The following is a 22,339-nucleotide window of genomic DNA, read 5'->3' as shown; positions in this document are numbered from 1 at the left end:
TTGGATCGCCTATGGAATCTCCTGTTTCTGTTGATCGTGTGTTCTTCTCAGCGTAGGATTCGGACAGTATCTTGGATCCAGTTCATGAGGCGTCAAGGAGTCAGGATCCTCCACCATAAGTCCACCAATCGATTATGCGTGATATCTTAAGCTTTTATTTTGTCTTGACTCGGAATCTGCGAGAGTGGACAAAGAAGAATTGTCTTGAGTCTTCTATATAACGCGAGCTCATCGTCCGATGTTGTCATTTTGGGTAGAGTCTTAGAAGCTTCACTGAGCAAGAACATTACATTCTCATCACGATTGGCTACAATTCCGCCTTCCAGCATTGTGATCAATCAGGTTTTAGCCATCATGTACTTCTCCAAGGCTAGCATCGTGGCTTTGCTGGCGGCTGTACCCAGCACACTTGCCTGTCTCGGATACGAGGGCGGTGTTCCCACTGCGACTTCCACAAAGACCAACAGCAAGTACATTGAGGTTCCCGCTGGCACTGTCTATGACGGTGGTTGGGCTAGGTTCGACCGTGGTTCTGGTGCTTGCACCAGTGGTGAAGGAGGTATGCTATCTGTCTTACACCGTGATAAGCCTTAGTTGGGAACTGACAAAGCCACCTAGGCGATGCTGATGCCGTCTTCATTCTCCGCAAGGGCGCAACTCTGAAGAATGCCATTATTGGCAAGAACCAGAAGGAGGGCGTTCACTGCGACGGTCCTTGCACTCTCGAGTTTGTATGGTTTGAGGATGTTTGTGAGGATGCCATCACTGTTGTAAGTAATGAGTTGAGCAGTGAAAAAATCTCTTTGAATAGCATAGTTGACACCCGATGCAGAAGAACGATAAGGCTGGCGACCACACCTGGATCATTGGTGGTGGTGCCTACAAGGCCAGCGATAAGATTGTTCAACACAACGGTTGCGGCACCGTGAACATTATCAACTTCTGTGAGTTATTCTGAAGCAGTGCCCTATTGAATTCCTTGAGTCAAATAGCTAACCACAATCGTGTAACACAGACGCGAACGAGTGAGTGATCTTCGTGTACTATCTAGGTGAAACCAAACTAACACTGAAGCAGCTACGGCAAGGTCTATCGCTCTTGCGGCAACGTAGGTTTCTTGCTGTCTAGTCTCATTATCTATGGAATGAATCATACTGACCTGAGTCTCTCCAAATCAGTGCAGCAGTCAGTGCAAGCGCAACGTCTACGTCGAGGGCACTACCGCCCGCAACGGAGGCGAAGTTGTTGGCATCAACTCCAACTACGGCGACACCGCCACCCTCAAGAACGTCTGCACCGACGCCAAGACCCCGTGCCAGATGTACACCGGATGTGCCGGTGGCTGCGAGCCCGTCAAGGCAGGTGCCTGCTCCGGATAAGATACCTCTACGATTCATCGCAAGCCGCACGGCATCGCCGAGCAACCACACGGGTCCCTCGGGGCCCAAAATCAACCCTGGACCGTATCTTATTCTCAAGTCGGAACCTTTGGCCAGATATTCTTGTACATATCATCTCATATTGCGGCCTGTGGTCGCTGCGCACATATTTAGCTTGACGTTGAATGAGGAATGATCATGTTCGCCGACCTTGGGTACATCGCGCAACGTAGCTGGTCCAATGAATGAAGTGAGAACCTTGAAGATTGAAAATCTGTGCACGTAGTTTCGCGCGGTATTTGAGGAGCACTTAGAATGGTATTTGGTCATATGACCTACATGAACGCGGGCAGATTCTCGCCACATGATGCGTGTTGAATCGAGACGGCCTACGTCACTCACGAAAGCAAGTAAACAAACACCCATATCTCGTCTACCTGATCTTCTCTCAAGACTCCCATTATGTCTACTTCTACAGACAAACTTTTGATGCGATTTGAAACTCTTAGCTACTTGTTACTTGTGTAGAAACAATGCCTTCAATCAGAGCTCAGCGTAATAATACCAGTCTGATTGCCACCGACCTTAAGACCAATGAATTCGGTAGAAAGCGTCGTGGATGTTTCTACATCGTTTATCTCTTGAGAATAGTCATGAAAATCGTGGTGATAATTTGAATTCCGCTCTCTGACCTTGAGCTAACATGATGTGATAGTTGATTAATTTCACTGCACCACCACATCCTCGACTTTCCCCAATGAGCATGATGATCACTTGGGTAGTTCAGCATGAAATATACGATCTTCTGGCTTCGGATCATGCGTTGAATAATGCATAGGTCCAGTGGCCGCAAGCACCTGTTCTTTTTACGGAAACCTATCTAATACCAGTATTTCAAAATGTCCCTGACGCTGGGGTTGATCTGAACCTATCAGCTATTGCCAAACAACATCACTACGCTACCTCTATGTCTAGAAACTCACTGATCACATCACCATCAGGTGATGGAATGTCAAGCACCTTTTGGACATCATCAAGCGGACGTGCCGAAGTGATGACATGGTCGATGGATCACTCAACGATGGCCAACCTTTCTTATAAACAACATGACATAGAGGGCGAGCAACTGAACATGAACTCGTCAACCTCATCACCAATCTCGTCATCATCATAAACGTCATCAAACCTCGTCTACCTCATCGTAGACCGAACTCTAGAGCCATATCAAACAGATCTATCCGAAACTTCTATTCCAAGACCCACTCATTTCAAGCTCTCAATAACCCCTTCGATTTTCATCATGGCGCCTGAAGCAACCATCACCCAAGAGCCTCGAGGCTTTCTCAGGCTAAAAGCTCTGATTAAAAACCTCAGGACTTTGATCCATCCAAAGAAACGCCTTCCGATCGAGAATCGAGAGCAACGCCAAGAAGCCACCATCAAGAAAGAAGCAAAGGCGCTGAAGAAGGCCAAAGCAAAGAAAGCTAAGGTGGAAGCTCACCATGCTAGACGGGGAGAACGAAGTGTTGCTTATAGACCATCGAGCTCGACATACAAATACGATTCAACACCGTGGTTGATGATGACTACGTTCGACACTAGTGGAGGGGGATGTTATGACAGTGGATGTTGTGACAGTGGAAGTTACTGTGATTAGTTGATGTCTCATGGGATTTGGTTGGCCCTTTCCCTTGATAAATATGGAAACGATGGCGAAGATGTTTGTGTGGCTGTGGTGTCATCACCTCACCAGAAGTCATTCCAATGTCACTTTTTAAGTAATTCCTCTCAGAAAATGCGAACAAGGCTTCCTTCTTCATTGTGTCCTCCTTCGGCTCTTATAGCTTTCCGTCGAAAGCTTCCTAGTCAGGCAAGTGACTTCGACAAAAAAAATCACCATCTTGTCTGCCACTGGTCACCTCTAACGCTCTGTCAATTCCACGACACTCTCGATCATTTTAAGTGAGTAAGAACGGGAACGCCCGTTGCTTTTGACTTATCATTAGCTATATGCCACTGTTTCGTTATCGATCTGACCTCACACTTGGACTCTTTACAAGTGGTTGCACTGCGTGATAGTGAAAATTAATACTCGAGACACTCTTCAGAGGCAGGATCCTGTTCAAGTATGGACGTGAAGTGCTTGATCACTGGATATGAGAAGACCGACTTGGTCTGCCTGGCTTGTCCATCTTTCGCGTGTCTTTGCTACGATCAAGGGTATACTTGGCAGGGGAAAGCTTTCAGGCAAGGCTCCAAGGCTTTCTTGGTTGTGGGAAAATAACTCAGACTTCATTTGGTCTGATGATAGCATCGCGCAGCTTCGGCCCGAGCGCTGCCTGGTGACAGGAACTCTAAGTAAAGGTTTGGACGCGTTGCGGGGCGGCGACTTGCCTAAATCGTAACGTCGGGAGCAATTTGATTCGAGCGCGTGGTAACTTTGCCTCGGTACATCATTTCTGCGATGTCACGAACAGCTTTCCCCTGCTCAAATCACCCAGCCATCGTCCGTTTCCAACTTTCTTCCCCCTACCCAGCAGACCATGCCACTATTGCCGGTAAAATACGAGTTGTTATTGCACCATCCCTGGAGGCACGTGAAAGAATCTGACCGCATCTGGAAGATTCTCCATGACAAGTACCACCGCGATCAAGGGCACCATGCTTGTGCCAACTACGCCCGATTTGGAGACAAGAACAGGCACGTCTCAGTCTGCCGCGACGGCTTTCAGTCGGATCAATTCTCTCGAAAGATCTTGTCAACCTCAAAGTCAAGAAGTCTGTCGTCGAAGAGTTTGACTTGATGTGTTCTATCTTCACTCAGTCACCTGAGCACCGCCGGGCTGCCTGACTCGAGCGCATCGTGTCCTAGTCTCCTCACCGGCTGCGACTTCCCCGCAAACCAGCCATCAACAGCCGGGATGCGCATCATCGCCGGTTGTCTTTGGAGATTGTGGGGTATTCAAAGTGCGGAGAGACAAGGGTATTCGGGGTAGCTAATGTGACTACCGCAAGTTCCCGTTGGGCTTTCGGTGTAACCGTTCCACGACGCTTTGCCTCTACTGCTGCGCTTGCTCCTCACAAGTGAACTTGCAAATCTTCCATTGCTAGCATGAGGCTTGCGTAATAGCAAGAGGCAATGATCGGCCATTGGGCTGTTTATGGGCGCAATATCAATCGCAGTGCTACCCAAGCCGGCCGGCCAAAGTCTCGGACGGTTTGTCTTGTCCTGACCCAGCGATGTGGGAGATCATCCCGCTCCTGCGTATGTCGGGGCCGGACTACAGGAATGCTACATATATAAAGTGAGAAGCAGATCCTATGATACATGTTCTGGCTTGATGTTCAAGGTGACGATTTGTGGCTCTCTGAGCAATCCCAGTCATGCAGTCGCTTCACTTCTGGCTCTCCTCCGCACTCGCCCTCGCGGCGACTGTGAGAGGCCAAGACGACAACACCGCAAAGGTTGAGGCAGCTCTTGCCGCTATTACCGTTACCAACCTTGACGATGTCCGTGGCAACCTGCACCTACCCTCCACCATTGACGGCCTCAATGTCACCTGGTCAAGCAACTCCTCGGTCATCTCAAGCAGTGGTGTTGTCGTAAGACAGGCCGATGATACCCAAGTGGCTCTCACCGCTTCCATCGACTACGAAGGCAGCTCTCAGACTCGAGAGCTTGTCGCTTCCGTCCGCAAAGCCGTGGCCCTTGATCCCTTTGCGGGCTACGCATTCTCTTACTTCACCGGAAACTCCATTGCTGGAGAGAAGATCTACTTCGCCGCTAGTCAAGGCAACGACGCCCTGAAGTGGACCGAGCTTAACGGAGGTCAGCCTGTGTTGACCTCAACATACGGCACCAAGGGCCTGCGCGACCCATTCCTCATCAGATCGCCCGAGGGCGATACCTTCTACCTCATTGCGACCGATCTCTCCATTGGTTCAGGCACATCTTGGGGCGACTCAGTTCGCATCGGTAGTCGGTATCTTGAGGTCTGGGAATCCAACGATCTCAAGACCTGGTCAGCACAGAGGCATGTCTTGGTTTCCCCTCCTGAGGCAGGAAACACATGGGCACCCGAGGCTTACTACGACGATGACCTTGGTGCCTATCTGGTCTTCTGGGCTTCGTCTCTCTACGAGGACAGCGATGTCAACCGCACTGGCAGCACCTACCACCGCATGCTGTACGCAACCACTCGCGACTTCGTAACCTTTTCCGAGACTTCTATCTGGCAGGATGCTGGCATGTCGAGAATTGACTCGACCGTCATCAAGTCGGCCGATACCTACTACCGATTCACGAAGGACGAAGGTGCTAGCGGTACGGGATGCAGTGATATCATTCAAGAGAGTTCTACATCTCTTCGCGCTACCCTGGACTCGTGGACCATCATCGACTCTTGCATCGGCAAAAAAGCTGGTACAAGCGCTGTTGAGGGCCCAACTACCTTCAAATCGAACCCGGACGACGTCCACGGTGAGAAGTTTTACCTCTTCGTTGATGAATACGGCGGACGCGGCTACATTCCCTTGGAGACTGCCGACATTGGCAACCCCAACTGGACCGTATCATCTTCCTACAGCCTGCCGGCCAGCCCGCGTCACGGAACCGTCATCCCTGTGACCGCTGCCGAGCTTGCCTCTTTGACTGGTTCATCGGCCACACGCCGAGCAGTCGAGGCTGAAGGCGAGATCCTCCGCTACGACTTCTCGGCTGTTGATGGCACCCAGCTTCAAGATGCTTCCGGAAACGGTAACCACGCTGTGATAAATGGCGGTGCTACTATTGTGGATGGCGCTCTCACCTTCGACGGTGTCGATGACTTTGTCAAACTTCCCAACAATATCTTGTCGGGCGTTGAGGATATTGCCATCGAGGTCCAGGTTCTCCTAGATGCTTCTCAGACGACGCCGTACTTCATCTACGGCATTGGAAACACCGCTGCCGATGGCAACGGAAATGGCTATCTCTTCACCACCGGAAGCCCTTACAGAGCCAGCATCACAACAGGCAACTGGACGGGTGAGAAGTCAGCAGCGTCCAGCTCCTCTCTTCCCACAGGGTCTTGGCTGCACCTTGTTTACACTATCTCGGGCCGCACGTCTGTCATTTACCTGAATGGCTACGAGGTGGCTCGTAACGAGGATGTCAACATCGACCCTGAGAACATTGGCAATGGCGTTACGACTGCGAACTACATCGGAAAGTCTGTTTACTCTAGCGACAAGCTTTTCAAGGGCCAGATTCGCGAGTTTGCGATTTTCAACAGATCCTTGACAGCTGCCGAAGTCCTCTCTCGCTCTGGAAACGTTGGGGCCATCACGGAAGTCTCTCTTTCTGATGCCTCAGTCTTGAAGGTCCCGGCCATCATCAACACCACTGACAGCAAAGTCTTGTTCCCTGTCAAGCCGGGCACTGACGTTACGGCTCTCGCCCCTGTCTTCACCACGACCGAGGGTGTGACCTCATCTCCTGCATCTGGCTCGACTGTCGACTTGAGTGCTCCAGTCAAGTACGTTCTTTCTAAGGGTGAAGAGGTCGTCGCGGAATGGACCATCAGCGCCGTGGAGATGGTTAGCCCCGTCCTGCCCGGTCTCTATGCTGACCCCAACGTCGCGGTCTTCAACGGCGTCTACTACATCTATGTCACCACCGACGGAGTTCCGGGCTGGGGTGGAAACACTTTCTACTCATGGAAGTCTACCGATCTCGTCACCTGGACCCGTAGCGCGGAACCCTTCCTCACTCTTGATGGAGCGAACGGCAACGTTCCCTGGGCGACCGGCAATGCTTGGGCTCCTACCATTGCCGAGCGCGACGGAAAGTACTACTTCTACTTTAGCGGCCAGAACGCAGCTCTGAACAGGAAGACAATTGGAGTTGCTGTAGCCGACTCTCCCGAGGGACCATTTACTGCTCAGCCGGAGGCCATGATCCTCAACAACGAGGCCGTCACCACGGGGCAGGCTATTGACCCGGCGGCTTTCCACGATCCGGTCTCTGGCAAATACTACATTTACTGGGGCAATGGCAACCCTCTGGTCGCACAGCTGAACGACGACATGGTCTCTGTCAAGTGGGACACCGCCCAACTTATGACTGGCCTCGTAGATTTCCGCGAGGGGCTTTTCATGGTTTACCGCGAGGGTCTCTACCACCTCACGTACTCCATCGACGATACCGGATCTGAAAACTACCGTGTCGGCTACGCTACTTCCAAGACTTTCAACGGTCCTTGGACGTATCAAGGCGTCATCCTGCAGAAGGATACGTCTCAAGGCATCCTCGGTACTGGCCACAACTCCATCCTCAACGTCCCCGGCACCGATGACTGGTACATTGTCTACCACCGCTTTGGTATCCCCGGTGGCGGTGGTTACAGACGCGAGACGACTATTGACCATCTGTATTTCAACGCTGATACGGGGTTGGCCATTCCGGTCATTCCTACTCTGACGAGCGTTGAGCCTCAGACTGTTCCTCAAAAGTTCCGGCGCATGTCGCGCGTGATGCGTCTTTGATTGATGAAGTATGATGATTTATGGAGAAATGTGGCGTAGCTATTGTATATCTAGGAAATATCTGTAGATGTTCGAAGTCTACTTTGTGAATATGACAAATTTCTTGAAGATTTTACTTTTATTGACTACCTTACTCATATGCCTTGAAAGATGTAGATCATCACGGTCCCCATATGCCTTTGGCCCGTTCAGTGCCACAAGACGCTATTTGAGTGCGTCGAAGTCAAGGCAATGCATCCCAGCCGGGATGTTCTGATATCTTGCCCCCTCATTGCTCGATATCACCTGTAAGTCTCTTAATCTGTTGACTCAAGCAGTCGGAGCGCACTCCGGCTTTGCAGTCTCGTACTCGTAGTAAGTGCCACATCCCGTAGGGCAATTGGGGCAGTCAATGTTCACGGTGACGGTGGGTACTGGCGTTGGGCAATGGCAAAGCTGAGAGATTTTCGACAACTGTACACACATGGGCCGTATGCAATTGTCACACATTTCTGTTGTGTAGACCGTTGGACATGCCTCGAGGCCGGCAGTAGTGGGAGTGGGAGTCGGCGCAATTGTGGGAACAGCCTCGGTGGTGAAAGTGACGCCCCCACAGGTTGGAGTTGCAGTCTCGTAGATATACGAAGTCCCCATGCAGCCACGTGGTGGGTTTCCACCACACGGGTAGTCGATTGATTTCGTTGGAACTGTCGATGGACATCCGCATTGGCTGGAGATGGTTGACAAGGCAAGACATGCCAACTGAACGAATGTGGGACAAACGGTACCAGTCGACGTTACAGTCTGACAGTAGACCGTGTCGGCTTGGACCTCAGCCGTGGCAAGTCTGCCGACTTATTAGCTAAGCTTAGCCTGTTCGTGGGCATGGAATCGTTCTTACACTGCCATCGCGATGATTGCAACGCCTCTTGAAAAGACTCTCATGATAGCTGTTGGTCTTTGGTTTAGCGCTGTAGTGAGACTTTGCTGAAGAAGATGTCGCCAAGGTTGTCGGAATGAACGCACCCTCCTCCCTTTAAGTAGTGAGAGGTAAAGTACCAAGTTGCCCGGCTGACAACCCTCGTGAACGATCTACTGCCCTGTGTGATGCTGCTGAGACATGTCACAACTTCACGACGTAAAGTAATCGAGGTCCACAGCCCGTTACAAGTTCGCTCATTCGACAGACTCGAACGGGATTGGCTTATCACGAAGAACTTTTCCCTTCGTCATCCCGTGAAAGTTCCGGGGATGTCTTGCCGAAGCCCGCAACCAGACGACTTCGGGGGATACAAACTGTGGGCGTACTTGGCCAACACCAACATGTTGTTTTCAGTATCTGCCCTCACATGCCATGCCGATGATCTTTACAAGATTGAATATGCTAGCGCACTTTGTCGTACAGGGAAAAAAAGCCACCTTCGTAGGGAGGAGCTTCCCCGCAAATAATCATTTCCGAGAACGGGCCGTTGCTGATGGCTGATAGCCTGAGTCCAAATATAGACACGCTGCCTAGTACCAGACCACCGTGACACCGGCAGCCTCGAGTATCTTGGATGTTCTTTGATCCATCTGTCACGCATACAGAGAAGAGGGTGAACTTCACGATAAGACGTGACAGCGTTTTCACCAAGTTCGAAGCATCGACATCCTCTTGAGTAAACGTGAAGTCGAGAAAAAAGCCGGCATTGAACCATTCAAGAATAAGAGAACAGAATTGTCAGGGCGTAATCTGCCTTGAAGAATGCTGAGCTCTGACGCTTCAAATTCCATGACAAGGCTTTCAAGAGAGGGAGAACGGTATCTAGAGACGGATATGGAGCGTGATCAGCGGTGCGCCCCTTTTGTCCACTAAAGCAATCTGTGTGGCACGTTCGCTTTTCGGAACGTTGAACTCAGCTGAGCCTTGGCATTTTGCTGAGTGGCTCTGGCCAAGAGTAGGCAATCACTGCAATGTCAGAACTTCCGGTTTTAAGTCTAAGACATTCAAACCTCACTCACGAACTCCCTGACAAGGTTATTCAAGCCTCTACAGGTGATCGGCGCCTGATCTTCCGATTTAGTATTAGATAGCTTACATCTTAATGCTGATCAATATACATTGGAATTGAGGCTTTCCTGCCGACGCTCACTTATGGAAGCCGGCCGCCAGTGCATAACACGCTTGGGTAAGTGTATGATATAGGATGTGATGAAGGTTGGCAATTTAAATCTACCCGACCGCTTCACTACCCCTCATGACGTCCGTTCTACGTTCATGTTGGACTTAGACGTACGGAGTCTAGTTTGCGTGATATACTATCACACGGGGTGCCCACAAACGAGGCGTTGTCATCGTAACTCCACTCCACGCGTGCGACCTGGACTTGATGTTACCGCAATCTCTCAACCAACGTAGTTATAATTTGTGGCTTCATGTTAGAGCTAATACTCAACACCCTTCTCGTTTTGAAGTATGGCCCAATCCGGGAACTAGCGAGCACTGCCTGGTTTTTCTCAGCAAGCAGTTCTACCGACGAATATGTGCCACATCTATTCAGAACGGCTCGATAGCCGTCGGCTGAGGCCAGTGCGCCAGCCGGAATGAGTGTATCTGATTGTCGCGTATCTCGTACGAAGCGAAGAATCGAAAGGAAACCGGCTGGAGTTTCTTAAATGGGTAGATCAAGTTATCTGGTGTGTCTTCAAAGGGCATGAAGCACGCATCCAGCTCAGCCAAAATATGTGTATCGGTTTCCAGCACATGAATAGGTCGCAGCTCTTCTTTGACGCCAATGTGACCCTTGGCGAACATGGCCATGATTGGTTTCCTTCCAGATAATTGCAAGTCGCGGAACTGGAATTGGCAGTCCTCGGCGTAAAAGTGTGATTTGGCGCTTTCATTGGGGCTGTTGTACGCCTCCAGGTACTCTTGGTACCGCATTCTTGGAGTAGCGTAGGGACGCTCAGCGAGTGGTTTCGACTTTGTGGCGTCAACCAGAGATTTGATGGCTGTTCTATAGCCACCTAGCAGGCAAACAAGATGAGCTGTTCTTGTGTGATGCTAAAGACTCGTGATTGTTGTGATGTTTGTGTCTCGTCTAAGTAGCACCCGTTTTCCGTGGAGAAAACTCTAAGATCGATCAAGCACCTCTCTTATATATAAGTGAAGAGAAAGTATGATTTACTACGGAGTTCGGGTTGTAGAACATTGGCCGCTTACCTAGGCGATGCTTGGCTCTATTATCCCCTAAGTCCCCGATTGAGCGGACCCCTCGATCTACGTCTCCGAACAACGGTTGAATCATCACACTATTCAACTCATGCTAGAAGTTCATGCTAGCAGATTGATTTCGTCCTACGCAATATTTTGGCGTTTCTTGAGCCGCGGGACCCTGCTATTTCGTGGACCATTGTCGGGAGGGTTCACTTGCAGGACGGTAGTAGCATTTAGTACACTTGTGGCTTATCATTTACCAGGCCGGACGGCTTGTCCCGATGTTACTCATAAATTTGAGGTTATTAGATGTTTTTTCACGCATTACTTAGCCTATGTTGTATACGTAGACCTCTGTATGAAGGTAAATTCACCGCAATCAGGTCCGTAAAACTGGGGGATCTTGCAACACCCGAATGAGAGTTTGCAGATGTGATCAAGACTTATCCGTGGGTCCTGGTCATGGCCTGCCAAATATGGAAAGGCTTCAGATTAGACTCCTGCAAGCAGATTTTTTTTCGAAAGTGCAAGTTCTAGTCAATAGCGTCTGTCGATGCGCATGAAAGGCGGCAATCAGTCGACCTGGCCCTCGCTGCTCATCATGTCCGTAAGAGGATTCGAGTTTGCGTCTACTTTTGAAAGCGCAGCGATCCATTAATCATTCTCATTCTCTCGAGCGATTTGATTAATAAGTTCCGTGTCACAGATGTGGTCGAGTTGCCGTGTTGACTATGAGTGCCGGACGTCTCCCAGCATCACGAGATATCGGCAGTAGATAAAGACCGAGTTGATGAATCATGGGCCTCAGCCTAGACGCCAAGGTCCGCACTATCGAATAGGAAGCCCACGTGAGAGAGTTGCTCGTAAGCGGTGGGATTCGAGCTGAAAATATGCGATCTGCTACTAGGATATGAGACACTACCATGGCCCATCAACGAAAGCGAGCTCTTTTGGGACAAGCCCCTCTTCGTTGAATTCCCTCTTCTGGACGTTATGAGAAGATTCCATGCCGGTAGTTGAGCCATGTTAAGTCTGGCCTTTGAACCTGGGGCCTTGGAGAGTCTGGGAGTGAGTAGAGGCGGCCCCGGCACCCCGGCAAACCGGCCCCACGTCCGATATCTGGCAACTTATAGGCCGTGCTCCCGTTACAAGTAAATTGCGCCAGTGCCGAACCACCGAAGGAGGCTCGCAGTGTGACCACTTCTTGCGACTCTTAACGCATGACGATGCGAGATGGTGAGGTTTTTTATCCCTTGGTGCCGTATTGCCATGGTGCGGAGCTAAGCCCGGCAGGCCGGGTCCCCAAACCGTTGGTCTGTTGAACTTGGGTGGTCTGTTGCTTGCCACGGAGGCCGTCAGCACCTTTCGTCGCCCATTGCCACAATCGTGCACCCTTGGAAGACGGGGCAGTGTCTCAGGTAATCTTTTCAGTGCGCGAGGGCGGCAAAGACGGTTCGACGGCACTACTGTGTACTGCGTAAGGAGGGAACGCGACGGGCATTAATGAAATAGACTACCTACACTAGTACACTAACATCCCGCTCTGGGGAAAGCAGAGCCACAAAATCTGTCTACTACTGTACAGCACGCAATCTTTTGTCCGGCTCCGGGCCGAGTTAACCGTCGGTGTCGGCCGGGGTGGGCCTGGGTTAGAAGAAGTTGGGGGCGGATCGCAATCAATCTTATCTCGGTGCCCATCTTCCACTGGGCTCTTTATTACTTTACCCGTTCCTTGCAACACTTACTATGTGTTAGTGTGCTGTACGGATACCGGTCCCTCAGTTCTGGCCAACGTTGAATGGGCCCGAGCCTACTCTGATTTAGAGTTATCGTACACTTTGTTCTTCACCAAGTGGCCAATCCTTTTCAATCCGCACCTACTGAGCCTTCGGATAGCCCCTATTCACCCAAACACCGCCTCATTTGCTCGTGTAGATGAGGCGAGGAAAAAGGCTTGTCATGGTCGGGAGGTGAGCACACACGCACTCGTGTGGTAGATGCGCACATTTATGTCAAGGAACATCCATAACACCTCACGGGAATTGCACAGGAATTATGCTATGTGCGTGTGGCGGAACAAGAACCCTCGTTCGTCACAGCACGTCGAGTCGGGCGTTGCTGTTTCACTCCGCCCAAAGTGACAAATCTGCCCCTCCAAGACCACGAATGCCCCCGGCAAACCCCCCTTTCAAAAAGCTCAACCACCCGAAAATGTCGGGCTGGTCGGTGCGTTGCTCGCGGCCTCGGTCTCGATGCGAGGACCGATGTTTGGACGAGAGGGAAAAAAAGTCAACGGTTCATGTCGTGCTGAACTCTGGACCTGGAGACTACGAGTAGGAGGCCAGGTGTTCGGCGACTGCGGACTGCGCTGCGCTGTTAGTCCAGAGACTTCCAGACCCGACTATTTCCCCTTCCCCTCCAAGAGAAGAGAGTTAACTAGTCAAGACTCAGGAGACGAAAGTCTGAGAGTGCAAAAATAGGTGTGTTGGTCGCCCACAATGACAGAAACCAACCCCCTAGAGAGTCCGGAAAGAGGCGCTCTGATGCTACCCAGCGAAACAGTCTGCACTCAAATCATCCAAACCCAGCGCAGACACACCCTTTCCGTGGTGATGTGGTAGTCCACGGAGTCGTGCTTCAACCAACGCGCAGCCCAGCCTTCTAGGGAACTTCTATGGAATCCCCTTCTTGTTCCAAGGACCCCTTGTGCCGTCTCAGCCTGCCAGTTGATTCGCCATAGTTTTGGATATACGGCATCATCCCTGTGTCTCATCCGTGGAGCAGCTGGGGCTTCCCATCTCTTTGGGGTTTTGTCTTCGGGTGGAATGTCATCGCAGAGGCCCCCCAGGGCAGCCCAGAATCCCAGATGCACGACAGACTTGACAAGGGTACGTGGTTGAGACTTCTCTCCAACATGGCCCCCCTTCTCCACTGACATGATACCGGTGCCCAGATGCACATGGACATTGGTTCGTGCTCTCAACTTCGGATGTCTCTTGTGTTCGGTGTGTCGACATGGCCGCCGCATGGCGTGGGAATTAAGATGGCATGCCCGAACATTGAATCAACTATATAGTTCAGATCAAAGAACGTGTTGCCCAAAGTGTTTGGACCCCCCTCCCACCCTCCACCTCTACCGGCTCTCTGCTTCCATTCTCTTTGGTTGGTTGTCTTCTTTTCACTGATTTACTTGAACCGTTTCATCAACGACCTGGTATCATTTGTAAACCACCAGCAGTTCGGTGTCGACACATCATCTCACACTCACTCTCTCACACACCATCGCTTGTGCAAACTTGCAATCTGCAAATCAATTGTTCTGCTCTCGGTTTCTTGGATTTTCTCGTAGCCGACAGTCGTTTCAACCACGCCAAAATTTTGAATCAATTTTTCGTGTGTGATCTTTACAACACAACACATTACAACGCTCACTCTCATCGAGACAAAATAAAGAAAGATGCGTTTCTCAATCGTCTTCCTCGCCTTATCGGGCGGTGCATCGGCTCTGGTATGTTTTTCTTTTCTTTTCTTCTTTTTTTCCTCTTCTTTCTATTGTCATGTCGCAACAACCCCCGACAGATCTTGATACACCGAAACAACGCTCTGATGCTAACACGTCTCAACACAGCCCGCTCTCAACGGTCTCACTGCCCGCCAACCCGTCGATCTCGTCAACCGCCGCGACATCGAATTCAAAGGTTCCGCCGCCCCCGCCCTCGTCGACGACATGAGTCTCTCCCGCGTCGAGACGGTAACAGCACGAGATGCAGAGGAAGAAGACGAGGCAGAGGAGGAGAGTGCGGCAGCAGCAGCAGCAACGAAGACGAGGAGCCTGCCTCCAGCGGCAGTGGAGCCGAGACAAGCAAAGGCGTCGGGGAGCGGCACCGCCAAGACCACAAAGACCGCAAAGACGCCGAAAAAGGGCGATCCGCGCGTCGAGGCGATTGGTGACAACAAAGTCAACCCGACGACCGGGTTGACGGACTCGGAGGCGGCCGAGATCGTCACCGGCCTCGATCTCAAGGACAAGAAGGCCCCCGGGTCGATTGATTCCAAGGGCAAGCGGATCCCGCTTCCCGGGTTGAGCGCCGATGAGACGGATGCTATTGTGAAGCAGGGGCAGGCTGCTCTCAAGGACGCCGGTGCATAGTTTCGTGGGCCGAGGTTCTCGTGCGAGAGATGACTTATGAATACAAACCCTTTCCACTGGGATTATGTTGCACTGCGTTGAGTGACTTATTGAAGATGAGGCCGTGATGATCGCCGCGGTCCATCGAGTCTAAGGCCAGTAACACCAAGTGAGGTAGCATCACTTCAACAGCACCAACTTGAAGCCCATTTTGGATGATACTCCACGGCAACTCTACTCCTACCCGAACGATCTCCCGTGCCCCGTACCCGAATATCCCTCGCTGATGTCATCCATCCCGAGTCAGTCTCCCGTTGTAACTTTCAGACTTTGTTAAGCTTTCCTCTGCTCGGTGATGCCGCCCGCCGGCCCCGCAGTCACGGACCTGCGCCTGGCCGCTTCGGAAGTCTACCGGCCCCCTATGTGAGCGGGATGTGGGCCCAATCCGAGGTTCATTTGCCCATGTCCCGCGGTAGAACACGTTCTACAATGGTCGACGGGTTTTCCGCGCCTCCTTTACTAATACCTTACCTACCTTACCTTACTTAAGATGTTGCCATTCCCTGCTCCGAGACCCGACCTGCCAGGCTGGAGCTCCCAAATTCAAGTTGTTCCAATCCTCCGCTCTTCCGTCTCCATCGGCGAACTGACTTGGAGCACTCAGCACCCCATGCTCGATTCTGGCCTTGGTCCGCGAACACCTTGCCTCGATGTCAGGTAATGATATCAGAAGCTGAGTCTACGTGGGTTGAGTGGGATCTAGCACTCATGTCGGCGCTTAAAGGTTGGACAGAGAGCCACAATGCTTTGAACGCGATGGCACTGGGTATGCTGCACTGTAAGTGCGGCTATTAAGCACTAATCTATCATCATACTACACATAAAAGCGCAGAGCAATAATCCCTCGGGCGGCACGGCCTTTCTGACGAGAAAGTTGCCGTCATAGCACTCGTGCATTGCCACTCACGCAACATTCAGCCACGTCTCCATGGTCTGCATCTACATTATTCCAAGCCCCTTTACTTTGTTACCCTGCTTGGTCTTTACCCACTCTTTCCGTAGCCTTGACTTCCACTCCTCCAGTTTGCCCACCTGACCATCAACCAAAATCTCATTAGCCTGAAGATTGACTGTCAAGGGCGGCACCATGAGCCAGTCGTGACTGGGCTTGCACACCGAGGTGTGGCCTGGCTCAAACTTCTGACTCTTGACGACGTCTAAGCAGGGCATGCAAAACTTCAAGTCGATGCAGTACCGACACACTGCGAACGTTTCCGACGGCTCAAACCTCTTGAGGCAGTGGTCGCAAGATACATCGTTGCCTTCTGAGAAGATCTTGGTGAGGAATATTTGCTTGCTCCGTCTGTTGGGTGACAACGACATCCTAGGTGACAACCCGCCGATCTTGGGCGAGCTCGATCGTCTTCGGTCAGCTTTCAAGTGACCAGAAATAGTAGCAGGCAGCGACGGGGTTCTTGTCGACTGCCATAACGCTTTGGCATTGTCTTCGTCTCCGGCGGCAAGCAGACACCGCTGAAGGTGGCGGATGCTGATCTCGTCATTCTGAGGCTCCTCGTCCTCTAAGAGTTTGAGACATTCAGAGACAAGACCGTGGACGAGTTGCCGTAATTCCTCGTCTCTGTTGCGCAGACGATATAGCACTATCAGGGAGATGGATGGTTCATTGAAGTCGAAACCAGCCATGTGGAGCGGGACATTCTTGTTCTGGTACTTTTCCTGCTGCTGCATGAGCTTCTCCAGCTTTTTGACCCATAGACCACTGGCTTCGGATACCAATGTCTGGTCAGCCTCCAGCGCTTTGATGAAGTATGCTCTGGTAAGCTGCTTGAATGAAGCAATGTACTCGATCCGGACAGGCAGACTGCCCTTTGCTTTGTAATCGTGAAAGCAGATCCTCTCATGAATAGGGATAAGAGTAGTGTAATCCTGCGCCGCCAAAAAGATGTTGCCGAGTGCGTTCTGCAGATAGAATTGTTTCCAAGAATCTTGGTCGTCTTGCGCGGATTGGATGGCACTACGGTAGCGTTCTGCCAAGTCATCCGTCCTCCTTGGATCTGCGCGAGCCGCCGCCTGTGGAAACCAGTCCTTGATTGATGGATCAGGGATCTGGGTCAAGAGGAATTGTACGAAACGAGAGTTTCCTCTATCCGCATCCGAAAACCGGCCATCCATTTCATCAGAGAGCTTCATCAACTCTGGAAGACGGTTGTTCTCGGTGAGGACCTTGATATAGGCGATTTGGGGTTCAAAGTCAGGGGCGTCATAGACGTCCATAGCCTTGCGGCAATACTCGATCGATTCGTCGATGCGGCCCATGCGATTGTAGCACTCCGCAATCTGAGCCTGATTTCTGTAGAGTCTCCATTTGGCACCCTTAACCTCCTGGTCGGTAGTGTAAAGACCCTCAGCCATGCGCGTCTCCTCCAACGACTCGCATTCACGATGTAGTCTCAGGGCCTCTCCGTAGTTGCCATTCAGGCCGTGACACAATCCCATTCGGCCAAAGCTTTCTGCCTTGTTACCATCCTTTTCGAAAGCATTATTGAAGTATTCCAGTGCTTTGGTGTGCTCTCCCAAGTTCAAGAGAGTACTACCGATTCTCCGTAGCCAATGTCCCGTTTTAGGTTGGTTCGCCCAGTCGGCGGCTTGCTGGATCCTCGTTTCCAGTGACACATCCTGCCAGTGATATTCGGAATCAGACCATTTGCCGCCCCCCTCCAGCAGCGGCAGTGACTGGACGACACCGAAACAGAACAACGTCGTCATGTATACTCGAGAGCCTTCGCCAAGCCAAGCCTTGGCGAACGTCCTCCCCATAGGTTCAAGCAGTTTTGCAGGGCTTGCTGTCGCCGACTTGGTCCACTCCTTCTGCTCCGGAGTCAGAGAGCTTATGGCATCGGCATCTCTCAGCCACTGAGAAACAATCTCGATATTATGGTCAGTCCAGATGTCGAGACTTTCCTCAAATAGGTTCGTCCAGGTAAGAAGGATATCCGGGTCGGTCATCATGGTGAAGAGACGTATGCCGATGTCGGCCTTCTCAGATTTAGAGATAGCGGTGACATCGACGTCGTCCAAGTGCTCTTGCCAGTACCAGGCAGCGTACCTTTGCGCAGAGAGTCCATCCTTGCCCAAAGTAAAGTATGCTGGGTCAGTGAAGATCCGCAAACAGGTTTTGAGAACGTGCAGTCTCGCGTCGGCAAGATGGAACCCAATGGACGGGCACTGCGCGCCAGGTGCCTTGAGATTCGTTGACGAGTCTCCTCGGAAGAACTCCTTGACGGAATCATGAAAGAAGCTGACATAGGTTGTGCTCTTTTTTGAATCATACTGAATCTCCCTGATTACATCAGTGTCCAAGGAATCGAACCGGGGGTTTCTTTCGTGCTTTTCAATGAGATCAGCTGTCGAGAGCCCATCTTCCCGCTCGAGTGTGAAGAAGCAGGAGAGCTTGCCTCTCAGTAATCCTTCAAGGTCCAGCGGGGCGTCTCCCATCTTAAGGGCCAGAAAAGACTCGATTTGCTGGAGGGTCAGGCCCATCTCAGCAACCGAGACCCAACGCAAGATTTCGTTCAGATCGTCTGCATCTCTTTGGGTGAAGGATGTGCTGAAATCGAGTACGGTCTTTGTCAACATTCCATTCATCTCCTTGGGGTAGGTCTTCAAGCTGTTGGCAATGTCCGTTAGGTGTCTGTTTCTGTTGATCTCAGTCAACATGAACTTGGCCAGAATGAAAAGACCGTCGACTTGTTTGATCATGGCATCGATGATTTTGTCCTTTTCTTTTTGTGTGGAGCTTCGAAGAATGCGAGAATGATTGATGCCCTCCTTGATGTACGACTCAATGTCGGCCCCATTCCGGTCGGGTGTGACAAGAAGCGATCGGCTGATAGATTCGTCTCCCATCGATTCCTGAACTTCCTCTGTAAGAGTATTCCGTCCAACCAGAGCAACCTGCACTCTTGTTCCAGTCGATTGTTGCTTGTTCAGGCCGTACAGCAGTGATAAGAACTCTGTGACTTCTCTCGGCTCGGCTTCATCTAGGCCGTCCACAAGGAGATAAATGTGTCTCTTCCATTTGTCTGGCTTGCAGGGGTCTTCGAGTAATTTCCGAAAGGCGCTCGAGACAGTCTTGATCTCATCGCTGGAAGAGATGTTCTGGACGAGCTGTTTGCCGTAAAAGACATCTTGCTCACTGATTTGGTATGCCATGTCTTTGATAGCCTGGACCACGGATCTAGATTCAGGATTGTTCTGGCGGAAGAAGAAGTAACCCATCATGCTGGTAGTTTGCTGTTCGTCGAGCAGATCTCGGCCCCACGACACCATACGAGAGGTCAGGTATGACTTTCCTGTGCCGGGATTTCCAGAAATCCAGAGGAAACGAACATCGCCAGCTATCCAAGCCTGGAGAGCAGGGTCTTGCAGAATCCATTCACAGGTGCCAGCGGTGCGCGTCCTGTCTAGAGCAGTATAGGTATCCACGGGGTAAACGGAGGGTTGGAGAATCTTCTTGAGTTTGTCTCTATTGGAAGAAAGAGCTTGCTCTCTCGTTTGGGGCACGCGAGTTTCGTTGCGCAGGGTCTGAACGTTGACATCGACTCTTGACATCATTTCTAGGAGCTTCTGCTCATTTGAAAGGGACCGTTTGACGCCAGCACTGGTTTCTGCGATGACCAGGCGCTCTTCGCTCTCGGTGAGGGAAGCCAGTTTCGTCATGGCATCAGATACCTTGCTTCCCTTGCCGAACAAATCCTTGACAAAGCGCTTGAGACGGCCCATTTTTGCCTCGTGTGCGGCGATGACGAAAATTTCGAAGACGGTAACAAGAACCTCGACGAGCTTGTCCTGTAGTTCGGATGACATCTCCTCGGAGACGTAGAATCTGAATCTAATAGTGAAGTCCTTGACCTGTTCAAATAAAGTAATGATGACATCGTAGTTTTCTCTAATACCATTGGCGGTATTGATAAGGTAAGCGACGACTGCGAAGATGGTCTGACCTGGTGGAAAAACACTTTCGGCGGCCCCTGCTAATGCTTCGCCGGCAATCTCGAGAGGTTTGCAAGCGGCCGCTAGGTGGTCGAATATGTATTTGCGCTTGTCTCGAAACATTTGAAACTTTTTGTTCTCGTCGGCAATGAGTCCCATGAGGTCCTCGGTGGACTTGATGGGCGGGCTCATGTAAGCCGTGAGATCAATCCCCCCCTGGGAATCGGCATACTGTTTCTGAGCTTTGTCTAGGACGTCGGCAAATCGCCGATCGATGGCATCGGAACCGCCCATATTCGCAAGGGGTTTCTTCCGAGGTGAAGATGCAGAGGACAAAGCAATCACAACAACGCCAATAGTAGTGGAGGAGGAGGACGACGACGAAGAGGAGTAGTAGAAGTGAAGTTCGTCACCCACTTGGCGGGGTGTGGTTTCGGCCAGAAGTTGCAGCTCAGATTGGGCTAAGGCGGTACTTGAAAAGAGGCAGGGACGAGATGACGGTGGACGGGAAAGCAACTGCCCAAAAAAGTTTAAACCGCAAGCTAAGGCCACGGAAGGAGCGCGGGAGCGACCGAGTGGCTACAACTAAGGAAGTAAGCACCTAAGATCAAGTTGCTTTAAAATACCAAGGCAAGGTAAAAGAAGGTGGTGGTGGTGGTGAGACGTGCGTGAGAGAGATCGGGAGTGACGAGGGGTAGATCTACCTTACCTCGTACTCTACAAGTAGTAAGGTACGAGTAAGCTTGCGGAGACTTGGGCAGCTGTGCAATCAAAGTCGACCAACCAGTCCGAGGCCAGGAAGACAGCTTGTTCAGTCTGTAAGGTCAGGTAGGCAGGCTGTTCAGAGTCAAGGCTGTTCAGGCCAGGCCAGACGAGGCGAAATGAGGCGGTGAATGCATGGCAAGCCGCAAGCTGCAAACAGTCACCGCGACGCGTGACATAACCGACAAGACGAAGCCCTGCTCAGGTCAAGGTCACTGAGGTCAGCTCGTCAGCTCATTGGGGCCCGGTGGATATCGCGGCGAGACGGCGTATGCAGAGAATACTAGACGAGGTAGCGTAGGATTCTCACTATGGAACCTCAAAAACACCAGAACTGCGGGGTGTAAGGTAGGTAGGTAGCTATGCCACGTCGGCTCCCGCTGCGAGTGCCAGAGAGGGCTGATGTACATTTCTGAGAGTCATGACAATCAGCTTCTTGTTCAGTGAGTGAGTGGCTGGTTCAATAGCCCGCCCGTCTCTCATAACGGCTCTCGTGAACAGTGCTCAAGAGCCTCATTGTTTCGTTGCAGTGAGTCACGGGATAGACGCCATTTCAGGCAACCGAATTACGGTAGGGTAACACGAGGCCGCGAATTTGAACAGCAACAGTCGCATTTGAGGTGGGATGGAAAGAGGAAAATCAAGAATGAGATTCACTACGGCTTACGCCACTAAGGTACCGTTATGGGGATCAAGTGGGGGTGCCACAGGGGACTGGTGCTGTATGACTGCTGACATAACGATCCCCCTGCTGACATAACAGCAGAAGGCCTCTTGTCCAATGAGCTTGCAATATTCGCCGGAGTGCCGCTCCGGGAGTCAATGACGGGAGTTCCTTCCGCCGATGTTCTCCCATATTTCAAGCCAACGTTAAGTCGTTCCTTTATCAAATTAAGTGGCTTCGCCTTTTGTAACTGTATAATCGCCTATTCTAGATTGACTTAGATGGAATGTCCTTTCATAAAGTATCTCTTAACTTTTTTTACTATTTGTCAAATGTTGTAGAATCGTGATTAACAACTTGAATAATTCGCAAACCCCCTAACCACCACAAATTAGTCATTGGCATATCCAGACTTGAGGGAACACTCTAATGCTAAACAGATGCGGCGATACATAAAGGGCCAAAAAGGAGTCCACCACCCAGCGGATCCCCCGGCCTAGGGTGCCGCCTGCAGGATGGTGACAGGAACGCACTCGACGGTCTTTATATAGCCTCGCCGCTCGACCTGGAATACAATGCCATGATTCATCATTCCTCGCCTGCAGCTTACTGCCGCGGCATGCGATACATTGCTATTATTGCCGGGTTGCGCCAGAAATTACATGATTCAACGCTGCCTGCTACACCACGTG

The 22,339-nt window shown here is 51.2% G+C and overlaps 6 protein-coding genes across 6 annotated transcripts; 3 read left to right on the top strand and 3 right to left on the bottom strand.

Annotated features, from left to right (window-relative positions):
- Positions 1-354: 354 nt before the first annotated feature.
- Positions 355-1,379, top strand: CCOS01_15089 (pectate lyase F; the record flags this gene model as incomplete). Its single annotated transcript, XM_060463231.1, has 6 exons — positions 355-559; positions 619-770; positions 833-944; positions 1,016-1,025; positions 1,078-1,108; positions 1,179-1,379. The coding sequence occupies 6 exons, from the start codon at positions 355-357 to the stop codon at positions 1,377-1,379; spliced, it is 711 nt and encodes a 236-aa protein (XP_060306416.1).
- Positions 1,380-4,763: 3,384 nt separating this feature from the next.
- CCOS01_15088 (glycosyl hydrolase family 43) lies at positions 4,764-7,904 on the top strand (the record flags this gene model as incomplete). Its single annotated transcript, XM_060463230.1, has 1 exon — positions 4,764-7,904. The coding sequence occupies one exon, from the start codon at positions 4,764-4,766 to the stop codon at positions 7,902-7,904; it is 3,141 nt and encodes a 1,046-aa protein (XP_060306415.1).
- Positions 7,905-8,213: 309 nt separating this feature from the next.
- On the bottom strand, positions 8,214-8,828 carry CCOS01_15087 (uncharacterized protein; the record flags this gene model as incomplete). The annotated part of the gene is made up of 2 exons (XM_060463229.1): positions 8,214-8,730; positions 8,785-8,828. 2 exons carry the CDS (start codon positions 8,826-8,828, stop codon positions 8,214-8,216), a joined length of 561 nt encoding a protein of 186 aa, XP_060306414.1.
- Positions 8,829-10,419: 1,591 nt separating this feature from the next.
- CCOS01_15086 (uncharacterized protein) lies at positions 10,420-10,806 on the bottom strand (the record flags this gene model as incomplete). Its single annotated transcript, XM_060463228.1, has 1 exon — positions 10,420-10,806. One exon carries the CDS (start codon positions 10,804-10,806, stop codon positions 10,420-10,422), a length of 387 nt encoding a protein of 128 aa, XP_060306413.1.
- Positions 10,807-14,536: 3,730 nt separating this feature from the next.
- Positions 14,537-15,229, top strand: CCOS01_15085 (uncharacterized protein; the record flags this gene model as incomplete). The annotated part of the gene is made up of 2 exons (XM_060463227.1): positions 14,537-14,587; positions 14,708-15,229. 2 exons carry the CDS (start codon positions 14,537-14,539, stop codon positions 15,227-15,229), a joined length of 573 nt encoding a protein of 190 aa, XP_060306412.1.
- A 978-nt stretch (positions 15,230-16,207) lies between these two features.
- CCOS01_15084 (NACHT and TPR domain-containing protein) lies at positions 16,208-21,036 on the bottom strand (the record flags this gene model as incomplete). Its single annotated transcript, XM_060463226.1, has 2 exons — positions 16,208-20,800; positions 20,926-21,036. Coding segments are annotated over 2 exons (4,704 nt in total), but the record flags the coding sequence as incomplete, so codon positions are not given.
- Positions 21,037-22,339: the final 1,303 nt, after the last annotated feature.

This window comes from Colletotrichum costaricense (assembly GCF_030867565.1).
Source record: "Colletotrichum costaricense strain IMI 309622 chromosome Unknown Scaffold_22.1, whole genome shotgun sequence".
In the NCBI taxonomy this organism is placed as follows: domain Eukaryota; kingdom Fungi; phylum Ascomycota; class Sordariomycetes; order Glomerellales; family Glomerellaceae; genus Colletotrichum; species Colletotrichum costaricense.
The sequence above is the reverse complement of the archived record's forward strand: the minus strand, read 5'-3'. Positions and strand labels throughout refer to the sequence as shown.